Source organism: Rhinatrema bivittatum, chromosome 8 (assembly GCF_901001135.1).
Source record: "Rhinatrema bivittatum chromosome 8, aRhiBiv1.1, whole genome shotgun sequence".
NCBI lineage: Eukaryota > Metazoa > Chordata > Amphibia > Gymnophiona > Rhinatrematidae > Rhinatrema > Rhinatrema bivittatum.
Genome location: NC_042622.1, coordinates 169,619,601 through 169,638,180, shown reverse-complemented (window position 1 = coordinate 169,638,180; position 18,580 = coordinate 169,619,601). Strand labels below are relative to the sequence as shown.

Below are 18,580 nucleotides of genomic sequence, written 5' to 3'. Positions count from 1 at the left end.
CTGTTATACAATTATTCCGAACAATGTGCTGCGATGTACTGGAAAACCACGACGTGCAGCAAGGACACAAGAAGCTGTCTTTTATTGAACCAACAAGAAAAGATCTTGTACATTCGCTTTTGACGTAATCTAGGTTCCTGCTTCAGATGTGATCTCTGTGGTCTGGAAAGCTCATGTGCTACAACGTCTTTTTTTTTTTTTTTTTTTTTTTTTGGAACTACAAAGATTCCAGTTTCCTTCAGGACTCTTCCAGCTACTAGAACTATGTACTGCAAAACTAGTTGTCATTTTTTTTCATCTTCCATAATGCTCTTGGGTAATAAATATTAAAATACACAATATTGCAGCGAATGGTTGTTAGGAAGGGGTCATTGTTTCTGTCTGTGTCTGACAGCAGCTTGGAGAATAGAAAACCGATATCTCTTGGGGCAGAGAGGCCTAGAATTATAAAAGCTGGAGCTTTTTCTGGCTGCCTTGTATAATATGGGCTCATGGTGGGAGGTCTATTGGGTGCATTGCTGTCTCTCAGCTCCCGGTCCCACTTTGACAGATGCTCGAATTCCTTATTCTTGCTGGAGAAATGTGTGAGAGACTACAATGAGTCTGCATTAAATTCAAACCTGCTGAAACAAAACCTGTTAAGATTGAACTTTGTGCAACAAAAGATTAAATGGACCAACCAACTAACTCCCTTAGCTTTCTGTGCATCTAAAAATCCTGTTTTACTTCAACATATGAGTCTCTTACAGGTAGCTAACTGATCCTGCCCCAAAGGGATTTGACCTGACAGTGTCAGGATGATCAATCCATGTTTTAATATCACTTTGTAGAGTGATTAGATCTTGAATTTCGCTGTTTGATGTCCTCTAGTGTTTAAATCTACCCCCCGGAGAAATGTCTGTGGCATTGCCACATCATCACGTGATTTTATGTCCTTTATTCATCTCATTCTGTACAGTAATGCAATGCGTCAGTACATGTTATGCTGGGTTCATCTGATCTTTTCTGTGATGCTTAAATTCACAGTGCTTTTCATCCTGCACTCCTGTGATGCACCTAAGGTGTGTGAAATTCCCCTACATACATTCCCAGTTAACTTATCATTGCTAAAGTAAACAGACTCTAACAAGCAGCAGGTAGTTCTACATTTAACCCTCCTTCCGTAGTTCAGGCTGGTGAAGTTACCTTGTCTGAAGCCTAGCAGCCAGGGTTCAGCTTGGGTGGACGTTCCTTTCTATCTGTTATGACATCCTTGTTTGCTGGATTGCTGCATATTAGGAGTGCTCTGTCTGCTTTCCAGCAGCCCTGAAGCCATTTAGCTGCACAGATTAGTTGTGCAGCATGCGGGTTCAGCAGAGAAGCTAAGGCTGAAATAGACAGAGACTTGAATTCCCTCTCCCTTCTGACCGTTAATGCATATCGCATGTTTGTAGAGATGAGGAGCAGCCAGATCTCCCCTAAGGACATGGCAGCATGCAGTTGGTGTAGTGGGGAGGGGGGAATGGTGCAGGCCCTTTTATTGTAAGAGAGCTGTTGCTCTTGTGTTTCTTTGTTGGCAGAGTGCATTGAGACTCTTACAATTCATGTGGCTACAGCCTTGTTGGAGTAATCTGATTTTGGTGTATCTTATAAGGTGAAGAGTGGATGTCTGGAACATTTTTTTTCACCGCCCTTGCAAAGCATTTAGGGCTTGTAGCCTTGTTGTTTAAAGGACTGGACTGGATCTTGGAGTCACCTGGTCACCCTGCCATGTTTTCTAATCTCAGTTTAGCAGTGTAAAGAGAGCATGATGCTGGTCAGTGGTGCTGTGATAAGTATTTGTGTGGGATATTGGCTTCTGTCTCACTGGTTTTATGAAAACACAAAAGTATTGAAGAGATCTGACAGTCATTTTCTCTACTTAGGAGTTTGCTGTTCCTGACTATCGGACCTCTCACTTGGAGGCATCCCAGCTCCTGCAACAGCAGCAGCTTCGGAGACGACCTTCTCTGCTCTCTGAATTTCATCCAGGCTCTGACAGGTCAAGACTTTTTATCTATTTGCTAAGAGAATTCTGTTCATTTAAAGTTTGGGGTTTTTTTTGGGTTTTAATTCAAATAAATATAATCTCAATGAAATTAGGCTGCTGTTAACACTCAGAGTAATAAGATGAAAGGAGATTTTTAACGCTTTCTTGTTCTGCCCTCCCTCCCTTTTATAGACCTCAGGACAGGAGATCAGGCTATGAGCAGCAGTATCATTCAGCTCAGGCCCAAAATGAGCATGATTCCCTGGAATCAAAGCGACAGCGTCTGGAACAGGTTTCTGACTCCCCATACCAACGTGTTGGTGCCACGTCCTCTGTCATACCATTGATGCACTCAGTGCCAGAAGGACTCCGAGCTGCTGGAGATGTTAAGAAGGTAAAACAGTAACCTCAGTTCTTGCTTTGTCACACCTGGCTCCTCCCCAGCACCATGGCTAAATCAGTATTGTGAAAACTAAACTTGTAGTTCAGCCTTGAAAAATGATTGTGTGCAATATCCCTGACCTATATTCCCTGCCTTGCTGTAAAGTGGGTGGTGTTTATAACTATTGCTGTACATTTGTAGTAAAGGGCTGCATTTTCTATATGTTAGGACTATGCAGGGAAGCATGAGGCTCCTTCCTCACCACACTCAGGCCAGCCCTGTGCTGATGATCAGGATTCTTCTCCCTCCAAACTATCCAAGGAAGAGCTGATTCAGAGCATGGATCGTGTAGACCGAGAAATTGCAAAAGTTGAACAGCAGATCCTGAAGCTAAAGAAGAAACAGGTAACTCATATAATGAGCAGGATGTGGCTTCAGCAGTCTAAAAGTGCTGTGTTACAATTACTCCAGGCAAGATGCAGGGCATTTGCTCCAGTGGCATAGTAGAATGCCTTAGGATCCAGATAAGAAAAGCTGTTACAGAAAAGCCTTTTCCTCAAGCATCCTGCATGCGCATGGTAAGAGTGCAACTTCTGCATTTGCTGTGAATATGGCCCTTTCCCTGTACACCAAAGATGGGAAACCTCCAGACCTTGATGGTTGCACACTTGTTGGGTTTTCAGGCTATCCTTAAAAGGCATGCAACATATTTGCATGCACGCTCTCAATTGCGTGCAAAGCTGTCTCATGCATATTCATTAAGGATATTCTGAAAAACATACTGGTATGGAGCCCGTGAGGACTGCATGTTCCCCACTCCTGTTGTACACCCTAATACAGAAAGGTGCTGTATATTGGTGACCTCCATTGATATGTCATTATTGCTAAATTTCTCTGCTGGTCAGCATGATTATCTTACATTTGAAATTGCTATCTCATCTTCCATACTTGCCATCCAGCATGTTTGACTGCCGTTTGCTTCTTGGGCCCGCTTGTAGGTGCTAGGTTGTGGGTTGGTGTATTGGAAGGAAATAGTCTATGGGCAGACATGATAGGTAATAACTAGTACTTTTTAAAGTGAATGTGCAGCGTTAGTAACTGGTGCAGGAGAAAGTGAGGTTAAAGATCAGATGAGCAGCAGCTTTTTGAAATATCTGAGGCATTGAAAGAGACAATAGGAAGATCAGTCAAGAATTGCAGTTATCCAAATATTCCAAGATTGAAGCCCACAGAAGGAAATGTGGGAGCACAGAAGACAGGTGGCCAGAACTGAATCAGGGGGGAGCAGGATGAGGAGAGAGCGGAAAGCTTGAAAGTTATGGTTTAGCAGGTAACATTTAAATAGCTGAATTCTAGCTGATTTGATGTAAAATGGCATCAAATGTTAGTATCGTTGGATCAGTATTTTACCACTTTCTTATTTAGTTCTTCTCAGGAAGGAGTCATGATCTGAAGGATTTTTCGCTTAATTTCTCCCACTTTTTTCCTCTTATATGTCAGCAGTTTACAGCACATAGAAGCTCCCTTGAGAGACACTTAAAATGTTCCTTGGCTGACCGAAAGGTGGACCAGTATCCTGTGTAGTATATGGCAAGGGCAGTTAGCCAGAAAATCCTCAGCCTGAGCCAAATAGCCAACTCTTGTATTTACCAGTGAGCTGTCCAGCTGCCCACCCATTCTCAGGTTATTTTTAAATTGATTGCATTAGTACATTTTATCCAGACAGGATCCTGGCATACTTTATGCTCAATGTATTTACAGAAACCTGAATGTACCTACTCATGAGGTGGATTTTCTTAAAAGAATTCTATGCATACACATGGTTTAAAAATAGTGCTTGAGAGGAAAATGGATCACAGCTACTTCCAAAATATGGATGCCTTTACTTTGGTTGAATTTGTTGTTAATATACAAAAATTCAAAGGAAAAGGAAAGTTACTAATTGGTTTATCATCTGTTACTGAAACCAAATCCGGGTCTATGAGAACAGCATAAGAGTCTGCTGGGGTAGGAGAGCAAAATGGCTTCGTAGAGAGAGGACGCGCCGAATTGAGCTCCTGAACTCGCAGAGTTTTCACATTGCCTGGAACAGAATGCCACATACGAAAAGAAAGGGGAAGATAAGGAAGGGAGCCTCAACCCCCCTTGGACCTACCTGTGTTCAGACGAGGATTCAGGAATTCTTTGGCACGGTGGGGGTGTCGCCGGGAGAGTCGGCTGTGACACGGGAGTTGGGAGCGGGCTTTGGTGTCTATCGACGAACTATCTCTAAGCCCCGGAGCTCCAGTTACCCCTTCCCACCCTACCCGTGGAGACACGCCGGAACCGGTGGAACCTTTGCTGCCGGAGCTGCAGCAAATGGAGGAAACGCTTGATGCGGGTTTCCCAGCAGGCGCGATCGGGCACTCTCGGGGTGAAGAGGACCTTGGCCGCCCTGAGAGAATTGAACATCGGCACTGCGAGCGGTGCAGGCAGTTTTTTGCCGGGGAACACTGCCGCTGGAGGGATTGGGACAAACATTGCAGGATATTCCAGTAACCTCTGAGTCTAAGCTGCTAAACAAGCCTGATAATGTAACGTTAGATTCAATATGGACTGGTATAGCTACTCTTGAGAAAGCAATTCTTTCATTAACAGTGATGGCAAAAGGATTTCAAGATCAGTTTAATGTAGTAAATCCTATTGTTTTATCCAATACAACAAAAATACAAGAAATGGATCAACAAATACATCAAATCTTGCAGATACAAACAGATTTAATCCAAGGAGACTCTAGACTAGAGAAAAGAATGGAACTTTTGGAAAATAATCTTAGATATAACAATCTTAGATTAATTAACTTTCCTAAATGCAAACTAATTTCATCTAAAGAGCACCTAAAGAAATTCTTTCAGGATTCATTGTCTATTCCTCGTGGAGAACTACCGAAAATTCAAAAGGCCTATTTTATAACTGGGCCTCAGAAAAAGAAAAATGGTGGAGGAACAGGGGACAATGAAGATCGGAGTAGGCCCCCAGAGACTTCTTCACCATTGGAAGATCTGACGGGATTTCTTGAGACAACTCAAGAAGAGCAAATTGAGGAAAGAGGAATACTTCTAGCAAAATTTGCAAATTCTGAGGAAAGAGACATATTAAAGACTTTTTATAGAAATAGAAGCAAGCTCTATTTAGGAGGGAAAATCTGGGTTTTCCCAGATATTACAAAAACAATGCAAATGCGTAGAAAGAAATTTCTTTCACTATGTTCTAGAGCACGGCAGTTGGGTGCCAAAATAATGATTACATTTCCTTGTAAATGTTCCTTGGGTATTGAAAATAATAGGTATGTGTTTATGGAGCCAGACCAATTAGAGATTTTCCTTAATTCAAGAAGTGAATCCCTACCAGCTCCTGCTAGTAGTACTGGAATAGTTTAAATAAACCCACCACTCTCTGTTTCAGAATTTAATTTTCTTGGTAATTCTGCTCCTTTAATGTTAACTTTTGCTCTCCCAAATTGCATGGTACATTCAGATAGTAAGAGAGGAAATTGCTTTGAATATATAGTTAGATTGAAGCTCTAAGGATAGCATTTAAATATTTGGTTCTTGTGGAATATATATTTCTTTTTAAAATTTTCTATTGCTTTATTGCAAAGTACTATCTGAAATTTATGGCATGTATTAATGCTTGTGATTATGATAAAATTAATAAAGAGAAAAAAAAAAAAAAAGATTCTGCTGGGCACTTCAGTTGGGGGCAAATCTGCTCCAGGATGCTGCAGAATCACTGGCTTCTGGAAGGGATTGCAGTCTGTGGTCCCTGGCCAAAAATGATTGGGATAGGTGGGGGAGAGACCGCTAGATAGCTGTGAGTGTAGGCTTCTGGCATTGCAGCCCCTGTAGAGTCATATTCCAGTTTAAATTAGAAGCCCAGAAGAGCTGGGCCGCCCTTGCTTTTTGGTTAGAGGCACATTCTGCAATGTTGATTCTGGTTCATTTGTTTTGCTTTGCTTTGGAAATGTCTCTCCTTACACTCTTGTGCCCCTGCTTGCTGAGCACTGAGCTCTGAATGACGCTAGTTGTGCCACCTCTGAGCTTGCATCTCGGCTGCATGTACAGAATCTGGTTATTCATGCTGGTTCATCACATCATCTCTGCATTATTCATGTTTAGATTGAGTGAAATAATATTTCGTCTATAACGCTTGTTGGAATCTGAGATTTAAAGCATGCCAACACGTAAGGCTTCTCCCTCTCTCCCCCTTGAATTGTGCTTTACAAACATAAGAGACATGAAACTAATGAGGCACCTTCTATCTCTCAGCTCTGAATGGGGATGGCTGGTTTGATTTTTTTTTTTTTTTTCCTTTTCTCATCTCTTAGCAACAGCTGGAAGAAGAAGCAGCAAAGCCGCCGGAGCCGGAGAAACCAGTCTCCCCTCCTCCAGTGGAACAGAAACACCGCAGTATCATACAAATAATTTATGATGAAAATCGGGTAAGTGCCCGGCTCGCTGTTTTCAGTTGATGCTGGTAGCTGGCTGTTTGCTTTATGCAATACGCGCATGTACCATTTTGTAGCTGCTTCTTAATTTGTGCACGGTGCAGTTATCTGACATTTCCCCCTTATTTATCCCATTTTAATTCTGCTTTGAGTGACACTAGATCCTTGTGTCGCAGTCTTAATCAGGGCCCCCCTAGTCTCCAGCAGTGTCACAGCAAGGACTGCAATATCTGCCCTTTGTCGTAGAATTGACCAGTCCCCAACAAAATTGTAGGAAACTAGGAGCAGGGTTAGAGCAGCGGGTCCGGCTCACAGGCGGGCATCGCTCTCCCGTGCTGGTCTGTTTAATTCCCCGGTTCCCTCTGCTCATCCAGCCTGCAGGAGGAGGAGGAGGAGGAGACACATCCTCCTCTGTTGCCAGGGTCTACCTGGTGCTTTGAGCCTTCCTCTCTCTCTAAATCCCAGAATCCCCACCCCCTTTTCCCTGACTTGATACTACTTGTTTTAGACGGTGAGGTAAGAGGATAAGAGCAAGAGTGCCATTTCCAGAAATACCTTGTGGGAAAACCTTCATGTCCAGTGACATTTTTGAATTTTCTGGAAATCTTTTGTCTCTGATAACCAGCTCTGTGAGAACAAAGAAATGCAATTTATGGGTAAAATCTAATTTTAAGAGCCTTTATTTTTCTATTAATTGTATTTCCCCGGATGGATAAAAGTGTGGTTAGTGACACACATGATCCCTTGGATAAACAGCACACGCACTCTTACACCCAGGAGTGCTGGGCGATGTTCCATGCATGTACACAGGTGCACGCCTGTTGGGAACATATATAGAAGACAAGTCATTGTAATTGTATTTCTTCTCGCTAGTGTAGTGCATGCAGTAATCGCCAGCCAAATTGACTACTGAGACTCTCTTTATTTAGCACCTCACACAATACAGTAGGAAGTGTCTCCAGCTCCTTCAAAGTATTGCCGCTGAAATTTTGGTAGAAGCCAGATCAACTGACCACATAAAACGTATACTCCACCAACTGCGCTGGCTGACAGTCAAAATCAGGATAACATTCAAAACTCTCTGCTTCAACTGTGTGCGTGAATAAGCTAGCACCCGAATGCCTCTTCCAACTTTTCTCCCCCTACGCACCCACAAAACATCTCTGGTCTTCCTAAATGGTCCTTTTCTCTTCTGCTCTGGCCTCTGCCAGATTGTCTTGCACTAGACTTTGTGCTTTCAGCTGTTATGCCCCAAAAGTTTGGAATAAGGTACCACTGCCCCTGTGACTCAAGCCTTGCTACCTCACTTTCAGGAAAAAAAAGCCTAGGCATGGCTTTTCAGCTGGGTGTTCCCTGCAGAGACCCCATTCCCCCTGTTCCAATTCCCTTTATGGCTGACCAAGGACTTGAAGTTATATCCCCTGCCTTCCCAATGCTTTCCAACTGTAAATTTGAACACCACTGTAAACTATCTCAATTGCAATATGTTTTAAATTGATTGTAATCCACCTTGAGGCCATTCTTGGTTTAAAAAAAAAAAGAAAATCAAATATCTATATGTCTATAAATAAATATACAAATTATGAGTGGTAAGGGACAATTTAGCGTGGGATAATGCAAGTACCTCCTAAGGAAATTAAATCGGTATTAAATCTCCCAAAACGTCAGTGCAAATATGCTTTTTTTGAATGTATGTGACCAGCACACAAGCTGAGGAAATTTATAGAGAGAGATGATAATGATGTATTCGATGGTCAGAGTTGTTGTGCACTGGAGATTAGTAGAGTTCTTATGTTCCAGAATATCTGAATCTGGCATGATGCGCACGGTGCGGCTTGCAGCTGACTCCCGCTAAGCTCGGGGAATCCTGTTGGGCCTGCATGGGTAGGCGTTCTTGGGGGAGAAGTCCATTAACTGCTATTAATCAAGTTTACTTAGGGAATAGCCACTGCTATTAATTGCATCAGTAGCATGGGATCTTCTTAGTTTTTGGGTAATTGCCAGGTTCTTGTGGCCTGGTTTGGCCTCTGTTGGAAACAGGATGCTGGGCTTTATGGACCCTTGGTCTGACCCAGCATGGCAATTTCTTATGTTATGTTCTCAACGTGTTCTTTCTCTACCCGCTCTGTGTTTCTCTGAAGGTGAGGGAGTCACGACACAGATTCCCAGGGGCAGATGATGCTGCAGGCCCTGTGGGGGGGGGGGCGCGCGCCTCAAAGATGATGGCCATTTTACTTCCACATGGCAGGAGTCCTGCCTTGGATGTAGAGAGCAGGGATTTCCCTTTTCTGCTTTCTCCTGTGGCTCAGGGATTGGATGGGGGTGGAGAAGTGCCAGCAAACGCGGGAAAGGACTCTGTGACCACGGAGCAGGTGACCCATGGAGGCTTTTCTGCGGACTTAGGTCTCGTGCATCAGCAAAATAATCTCACCAGGCAGGAGCTGGAGAATAAGAGGCCAGCCTCTCAGCTGGTCTGGATTAGCCTTAAGAGACCTCGGACTGAGGCACCTCCACGGAAGGGGGGGCATTTTGCACATGTTGGGTCTCAAGCGTTCGCTTGCTGATGAGACTTCCTCTGAGGATTCGGAAGGCAAAGATCCGATGAGCAGTGATCCTCAGGGGCCGCAGGAGGGCTAGGGCATGGATCCTGGGGTTGGTTCGCTGGGGGACCTGGATGCGGATGAGATCTCTTTGATGGAATGGGATGATCCTAGATTGGTTAGGATATTTTGCAAGGAGGAATTGCGACCACTCATCCCATAGTTCCTGGAGGAACTGGGGATTAAGGTGACGCAGGAGGACTCCAACATGGAGGGGGTAAACCCAGTGTTGAATGGTCTGTGGGAACCACAGAGGGCATACCCCTTGCTGAAGCAGGTGAAGAAATTGATTGACAGTGAGTGGAATTCCCTGGAAGCCGGATTGAAAGTAGCCAGGGCTATGGCCAGGTTGTACCCCCTGCCGGAAAGCATCTTCGAGACGTGGAAGCTGCCTAAGATGAATGCAGCGGTATCGGCAGTGACGAAAAAGACTACCATTCCTGTGGCAGGGTTGACGGCTTTGAAGGATGTCCAGGATTGGAAGCTGGAGATCCTGCTGAAGAGGCTGTTCGAGGTCTCTGCTTTTGAGCTTGAGAGCTACAGTCTGCGCCAGCCTTATGCAGAGGGCTTGTTTGTGCTGGGGGTAGAAGGTGCAGGAGTCCGCTGGAGATACCCCGGGGGTTGTTGGCCAGGATGCTCGCCTGGAAGCAGGTGTAGCTTATGTGGCGGATGCTCTCTATGATTTGCTTCGCACTTCAGCTAGGAACATGGTGTCCGCGCGAAGGATTTTGTGGCTTTGGAATTGGTCAACTTGCTAATCTCCCTTTTAAGGGGAAGTTGTTCGATGAGGACCTGGAGAAGCTGATGAAGCATCTGGCATACTCTAAGGGCGGCTATAGGTTGCCCGAGAATAAGAAGGGCATTAAAAAGACGTTTCCGTCTTGTCCTCGCTTCTGTGAGATGAGATTTCGTGCCAGCAGAAGTTCATCCAGTTCTGCACAGAAGCAGGGTTCAGGACTGCAACAGTACTTTTGGGGGTCCTGTAGATCGGCCAGAGAGGGTTCTAGAGAGGGGTCCGGAGGTGCCAAGCCTGCCTAATGAAGACAGGCTGGTCCACTCCTCCCTCGTGGCTATTGGAGGAAGGTTGTCCCGTTTCTACGAGGCGTGGACCAGAATTACATTAGACCAGTGGGTGCTGGAGGTAATAAGAGACTGCTACGCGTTAGAATTTTCTCGAACCCCCCCCCCCTCAAGGAGGCCTTCATAGTGTCCTGTTGTGTTTCGCCTGCCAAGCAAGTGGCGGTTGGGACACACTGCTGTGCCTGCAGCGATTGGAGGCCATCTTCCTGGTGCCACTTGAGGAACATGGTCAGGGAAGGTATTCTGTGTACTTCGTGTTTCCCAAGAAGGAGGGCTTGTTTTGGCCCATTCTGGTTCTGCAAAGGGTCAATGCTACATTGCGGGTTCCACGTTTTTGAATGGAAACATTGCGTACAGTGATTGCAGCGGTGCGCAAAGGGGAGTTCCTGGCCTCTCTCAATCTGACGGAGGCTTATCTCCTTATTCCCATCAGGGCAGATCATCAGAGATTTCTGCGATTCACTGTACTAGGAGAGCATTTTCAATTTTGAGCTTTTTTCGGATTGGCAACAGCGCTGAAGGTGATGGTAGTAGTAGCAGCGACCCTCATAAGAGAAGAGATCCTTATGTCAACAATTGGCTCATTCAGGCAAAGTCAGAAGTGGAGTGTGTCGCCTCCTTTCGGTGAGTGATGGAGCGCCTGGAGTCCCTGGGCTGGGTGATAAACCAGTCAAAGAGTCAGCTGGTCCTGTCTCAGTCCTTGGACTTCCTGGGCGCGAGATTCAACACCCTGTTGGGTAAGTGTTCCTCACCCCGGAGAGGATTCTCAAGTTGTAGTTGCAAGTGGTTTGTCTGAGGGATCTGCCAGTTCCCAAGGTCTGGGATTATTTGCAGGTACTAGGGTCCATGGCATCTACACTAGATCTGGTGCCAGGGGCTTTTGCGCACATGCATCCCTTACAGAAAGCTCTCCTATTCCATTGGAATACGATTTTAGAGTTTCAAATGCTGCTGCCGCTCCAGGAAGAGGCCAGATCCAGTCTCATGTGGTGGTTATTGCGGTCCAATTTGGAGAAGGGAGTGAATCTGGAGGTTCCGGACTGGGTGGGTGACCACAGATGCCAGTCTCATTGGTTGGGGAGCGGTGTGCCAAGGACTGGCGGCCCAAGGGCAGAGGTCCCTGGTGGAAGCATCCTGGTCCATCAACTGTCTTGAGACAAGGGCAGTTCAGAGGGCATTTGTTGTTCTTTCTCTCTCGGATTCAGGGCCAGGCAGTTCATGTGTTCTTAGACATGCAATGATGGTGGCCTATATCAATCGGCAGGGCGGAACGAAGAGTTGTTTAGTGACTCAGGAGGTTCAAGACCTTTTCACCTGTGCGGAGCTTCATCTAGCGTCTCTAGCAGCGTCTCACATAGTCCACCTGTTCATCATCTACACCTGCTATCTCAGCAAGCAACAGCTAGACCCAGGGAATGGGAGTTGTTGGTGGAGGCCTTTGTGCTCCATTGGCGCTGATGGGGCAAGCCCCAATTCGATCTCATGGCAACAAAGAAGGATGCCAAGGCAACGAAAATTTTCAGTTGCCAGATGGAATTCGGCTACGCAGGGATAGACGCCCTAGTTCAGCCGTAGCCAGAAAGGCTACTGCTTTGTCTTTCCTCCGTGGCCACTTGTAGGTGGGGTGCTATGTCGCATCGAGCTGCATCAGGGACGAGTGATCCTGGTAGTGCCGGAGTGGCTGTGACATACATGGTTTGTGGATCTAGTGCAGCTGGTGCTGGACGGGTACCGTCCGCTTAAGCCATTTGAAGGGTTTGCTGCGTCAGGGCCTCATCTTGTCGGAACAGGTGAATCGCTTCTGTCTAGAGGGTTGGCTTTTGAAAGGAAATGTTTCTGCCTAAAGGGGTATTCCAAGCCGGTGTTTACTAGCCTGCTTCAGGCTAGGAGATCCTCCACTTCTTTGGCATATATCAGAGTTTGGAGAGTGTTTGAGGCATGGTGTGCAGCCCATGACACTGATCCCTTGCAGGCAAATATGGCCCAGGTCTTGGCCTTTTTGAGGAGGGATTGTTGAAAGGTTTGGCCTATAATTTTCTCAGAGTCCAGGTGGCATCTTTAGGCTGTTTTAGAGGAAGGCTTCAGGGAAAACCTTTAGCTTCATATCCGGATGTAGTGTGTTTTTTGAAAGGAGCAAAGCATTTGCGCCCTCCTGTTCGAAGACTTTGTCCATCCTGGAATCTCAATTTGGTTCTGTGAGTTTTGTGTGGCCCTCCTTTCGAGCCTTTATGCAGGGCTTCTTTGAAGGATCTTATACTGAAGACTGTGTTTCTATTTGCTAAGCTAGACTGATTTCTGAGTTCCAAGCCTTATAGTGCAGGGAGCCCTTGTTTGCGAATTTTGATGATGGGATCTCATTGTGGGCGGTTCCTTCCTTTTTGCCCAAAGTGGTGTTGGCCTTTCATCTTAGCCAGATTGTGGAGATGCTGGAGTTTTCGCGTTTGATGCTCTATTCTCCCCATGCGAGGGAGCTTCAGCTTTTGGATGTGTGTCGGATTCTCCTAAGATATTTCAAGGTGACTAATGAATTTCGGACCTCAGACAACCTTATTGCGTTATTCAGTGGGCCAAGGAAGGGTGGTAAGGCGACTGAGTACGATTTCCCGTTGGTTGAAGGAGGCTATTGTTTCAGCCTATATTTGTCGATCCCTGGTCGATCCCTGAGGGTTTGTGGGCTCATTCCACTAGGTCTCAGGTGGGCTCCTGGGCAGAGTGTCAGTTAGTGTCGCCACAGGAGATTTGCCAGGCAGCAATGTGGACTTTCAGTAAACATTACTATTTGAATGTTAGGGCCCCAGAGGAGGGTGCCATTGGGGAAAGTGTGCTACATGCAGGTCTTTCGGGATCCCACCCAGTGTAAAGGGGCTTGGGTACATCCCACTTGTCTGGACTGATCTGGGTATGAACAGGAAAGGAAAATTGGTTCTTACCTGCTAATTTTGATTTCTGGAATACCACAGATCAGTCCAGACTCCCAGCCCATTCTGATTATGATTATATTTCGAAAGACCTCTCCTGATTCTGGCTGCTGCTGGTGATGCAGAGTTTAATTTTGTTCTGCAGAAGATAATTGTATATGGATTTCACAGTTTGAATTATTCTTTCGTTACCATAGTTCAGGGGAAATTTTGGTTGGGAGTTCCAACTTGTTCCCCAGCTCTTTAGAGGAAGAGATCCTGGTGGTTGGGAGTTACACTTTTTGGCTTGGGTACAAGTCAATACGGAGGGACTGCTGGTGGCGCACTCAGTTATGTAGCAGTGCCTTAAAGTTTTGTTCTCTGCCTCCATCTGCTGGTAGGGATGCATAAACCCCACTTGTCTGGACTGATCTGTGGTATTCCAGGAACGAAAATTAGCAGGTAAGAACCAATTTTCCTTTATAACGTATACAGCTAAGTGTGGATATATACATGTATATTCAGCAGCTTAGCTGTGCCACTGAATATACCTTGTAACTTAGGCCTAAATTCATCATTTTATAAATATAACAAAAATAAAGTCAGCGATTTAAAAAAAAAAAAAAAAAAAAAAAAAAAAACAAAAAAGGGGGGGGCGTGCTTAAGGTAATTTTCCTGGTACCGCATCGGTATTTTTTTTGCAAGAGAGAGAGCGAGCCTCCGTAGAAGCTCACAAAAAAGTTAACTATTCATACCACTGTAAAAGGGGCCACTAGTAACTCATGGTGAGGGTTCTGGGGGCAGTTTTATATGCACAGTGATATGTATGAACAATACAGTTACTATCAGCGAAGATTTATTGTGATTTGCAGTGATGAAACTGAAAGAGTAGATTTGTACACTTCATTCTTTACCTACCTTGATTGCAGCTAGGTAGAATGAGCATCAAGCTAGGTAGAGAGAACATTTCTTTTACCATGTGTATATAAAACTGCCCCCCCGAACCCACCCCACCCCACAAACCTCACCCTGAGTTCATAATGCCGCCTCTTACAATAGTATAAAAAGTTTAAATACAAGTGAGCCTCCATAGAGGCCCTCTCCTGAACCGGGATTTGCGATAAATCCTGTAACACACAGCTATTGCAGGCATAACGCACAGAAAAATGGTGTAGTTATTTCTGGCGTTAAATCCCATGATAGTGTGCATTACGTTATCACACACAATGTTAACCAGCCCTCATACCCAAACTCCTCCCACTCGACTATTCATTTTAAATTTGCTTACGCATTTCTCAATGCTTTATTTATTGCGCGCCTTAGGACGTTTATATTGGGCATTAGCACCCTAACGCCCTAAATCAGTTTGATAAATGACCCTCTTAGCCGGATATGTCAAATTACTTAAATGGCCAGCTTTGAATATTGTCCTGTGAGAGATTACTACCAGCGAGTGCCTGCTGCACACCTCCTAACAGATAGAAACCCTGCAGAATTGCCATGCAGGTGCAGTTCTCTGTTAATCTTTGCAGTTACGGTTACTTCGGAAATACATTTCTTTCAGGGTTTTCCTAATCAGTGCTGTTCTGGATTGTGATTACAGCGCTTTTGAGTGAATAAGTGGTGATGGAGGCAATGCTGGCTTCCATTCTTTTGTCAGCTGGACCTCTTGCTGACTGTGTTGAAGTGTGGTTTTATGCAGTTGTATTATGGAAACCTAAGCTGTTAATTTCTGGCTGTGCAGTGCTTATTTGGCAAAACATGAGGGACTTGCGGCACAAAAGTAGGTAGAAGTTAAACAAGGGTCAAGTAAAGTGAAGAGCCAGGAATTGAGCATTGAAATAATTAGAAGGCAAACATTTATAGCCTTAATTATATTTTAATATTAAACTGACCTTTTGTGCCATAAAGGACTTTCCTCTGGCTTAGTGTACATTAAATGCTTCCCCAACGTCTCACCCCTTACACACCTGAAACAGCTCTTCTTTCCTTCCTTCCCCTGACCGCACAAGACTCAGCTGTGCCATGCCAAAAATTTGAAACCAAGTCCCACTAACCTTGTGGCTGGAGCCAGGCCACCTTGAGTTCAGAAAAAAAGCAAAAGCACAGAGTCTCACCCGGGCCTTTCTGAATTCCCAGTGAGGGACTGTGCCATATATTTGTGAACCAATATGATGTGTTCACGAATACCGGTCTATAAAAGCCTTTAAATAAATAAATAAATAAATAAATTTCAAGACTCAGTTGTATATTTATTTACACCTGGGTTTTCCTGGGCTGGATCCCAGTGCTGCGTTAATTGCAAATCCTGATTTGACTGTAAGCTGTTTTAATGCCTCTGTTCATTTAAACTTATTGTAGTCTGCCTTGAGACCAACTTTGAGAAAACGCAGAATGCCCAAATGTTTGTAAAAAAAAAATAAATTACTAGCCAGGTATGCAAAAAAGTGTCTGCCAAACTATCCATGGCACCCGATGACCCTGCTGAAGTGCAGAGCCTGTTCCTGGAGATGTCACTTGTCACATTCACAAACATCCTTTAGTCTTGCAGTATGTGGTCATCCCCTGATGTGCTTCACAGCTTGTACCCGCTTCACAGCTTGCTGTTAGTCGCGGGATTCTGGTTCCTGCTTCAGGTGTGCTGCTGGTATACTCTGCTGTAATCTATGGAAGGGATTGACGCTTATTGTCAGTTCGAATCCTCAGCCAGAGACGTCTAATCCTTGTGCCCCCATCGTCTCTGTTCATTGATGTGTGACACTTGTTATCAACATGTTCTACAGATTAGTCAGCAGCCAGGGTTGACCGTTCACTTTAGCAGTTTGCAGTGGATGGAAGCTGGTGCTGGTGATTTCACACGTGGCATCCTGCATCCCACTTGTAAACAGTTGTGTGGTTTGTCCCTCTTTGTCAGTTGTGCAACAGGCCCGTCATTCAGCTGCTCTGGATAGAGGAAGGATTCTTGTCTTAAAGCCTGGGAGAAAAAAATTGCCTTAAACGAGGGGCATAAAGTTCAGCTCTGGGATGTGGAGATGAAAGGAGCTAGCTTTGTTTTCTTTCTGCTAGGGTGATAGTAACATGTTCCCGCAGACTAGCAATTACCTTGCACAGCTGTCAGCTGAAGGAGTTGTTGACTTCTTGCTTCTAGACTAGCATGTAGAAAAGTTGCTACTGGGCTTTTGGAACAACGATCTTTCTGAGAATCATTTTTTGTTTTGAAAGTGTATAAATTCCCAGTGCTGTCATAGGCTTTGCTGTATTTATACGTCGCAACACTTGACAGTTATTCATGCCTTATATGATATTTAAGTGTACATCACAATATTAAGATACCTTGCAACAGGGTTTATTTTCATAGCATTTACTTTTTATGGTGCTAGGCTAAATGTTGTGCAGAATAAAGACCTGCCAAAATGGTGTAGAGCCACTGAATCTCGAGACTTGTAGATGTGATGTGGAGAAGGTGTAAGCAGTGTGTGAGGTAATTTTTCCAGTGGAAAAGTGGATGTAAAGCCTGAACGGGAGGCTTACCGGGGGGAGGGGCATGGGGTGGGTAGACTCTAGTTTCTTCACAGAAGTATGGGAGGTGTGTTGAACAGCCTCCTAGCAGATGCACAAATATATGAATCCAAGAGCATGGGTTGAGCATAAGGGATCTGGGTGGAAGTGAGGGTAAAGCCAGCAAGAGGGGGGAAGTGGGCAGACTGGAGAGGTTTTGGAGTTGTTCCCTCTTGTGATAATCTTTGTTTCTGTGTGATTTTAGTTTTATTTGAACGTGCCCTCTCATAAGTGTACCGACCTTTCCACTGCTTTTATAAGAGAGAGTGATGCTGGCATTTCTAAAAGGGCCGACCCAGTGGCAATGCCCACCGCCATGCGGAAGTTACCTGGGTCGGGTCTTCTGCTCCCCTTGGAAGTTGCAAATGAAGACTCCTGGCCTCAGGGTCCAGCTCTGGTTCTGTTTGACCTGGAAGCCTGAAGAAGCAGAAGGAAACTGCTGGGTGAAGATAATTAAAATAATCTTGCTCTGTTCCTCTATTTTTTGTCATGGGTCTATTTCCTAACAGGACCTGAGATGATCCTGTAATTTTTATGATATGATTTCCTACATGAGTTTGTTTTATCTTCCAGCTCAGGTCAAGGACAAAAGGTTTCCCTTCTGCATAGGGTTCTTTATTATGTAAATTTGATTTCCTAGCTGTAGCCAGATAGACTCAGGACCAATGGTTTTTGCTCCCCTGCCAGCAGATGCAGACTGTCAGGTTTCAAAGTTGACGACGCCCTAGATACACCCTTGCAGTGACCTCAGCCCTTCAGTATTTCTCAGTCTCCAGCAGATGCGTACATGCTTTTCCTTTGGAAATCGCTGTATCTTTTGGAAGAAGAAATTCTACTTTTAAATTGGAGAAAATATTGAGCCCTGTTCTCCTGCGGTGATAACTAAAGGTTCCTGTCCCAGTTGAGAATTCCTGAGGTGATTTTCCAAGATCCCTCAAGAGGTGTGCCTTGTTCCCAGCATGGACTTTGCTGTTCAACCAGCTAAAAGACAGCGGGCGCAGGAAGCTGAGCGCGGCAGTGATGGCCACAGCCCTCTCCCTCGCAGCCAGAGACTCTGTCCTCAGCCGGCAAGTGCTGAGCACAGGTAAGTTTAAAAAAAAAAAAAAAAAAAAGAGAAGATTTACCGATCCAGAGAGACTGGAGGGATTTCCAGTAGGTTTCCTCTAGTCTCAGCGCTCGGCATGCCTTGCAGACGTCGTTCCTGTGCCTGTGGGGGTAAGTGGAATTAGGCCTCTGAGCGGGTTGAGCAGGCCCCAGTGGGCTAGGTCTCGCTTTAGGCACATCGCGTGGTCGACCTCAACTGCACCATCATGCGCATATTTCTGTGAGTGTGGTATGCCCCTACATAGGACATTGGTACGTGCAGTGCTTCGGCTCTGCTAGCTCACTTGCCCCTGTCTGGATGGAACCTCAGCCGGTAAGCCCTCCCTCACCCAGTACTATCGGCAGACCTCGAGGCATGCTTCGCCTCACCAAGGGCATCCCTGGCAGGGACCTGGATGACACGGAGGAGGAAACTGATTCCTTGGAAGATGGAGAAATTCCCCCTGGTTTACAACTGGATCAAAC

At 45.2% G+C, this 18,580-nt stretch overlaps 1 protein-coding gene across 17 annotated transcripts in view; it reads left to right on the top strand.

The window, feature by feature from the left end:
- Positions 1–18,580, top strand: part of NCOR1 (nuclear receptor corepressor 1) — a 372,787-nt gene that overhangs the window by 18,451 nt on the left and 335,756 nt on the right. For all 17 annotated transcript variants that reach the window (XM_029611288.1, XM_029611291.1, XM_029611302.1 and 14 more), the window contains 4 exons: positions 1,905–2,020; positions 2,201–2,402; positions 2,619–2,795; positions 6,757–6,870. In XM_029611288.1, the coding sequence (XP_029467148.1) occupies positions 1,905–2,020; positions 2,201–2,402; positions 2,619–2,795; positions 6,757–6,870 (609 nt within the window). The remainder of the gene's footprint in view (positions 1–1,904; positions 2,021–2,200; positions 2,403–2,618; positions 2,796–6,756; positions 6,871–18,580) is intronic.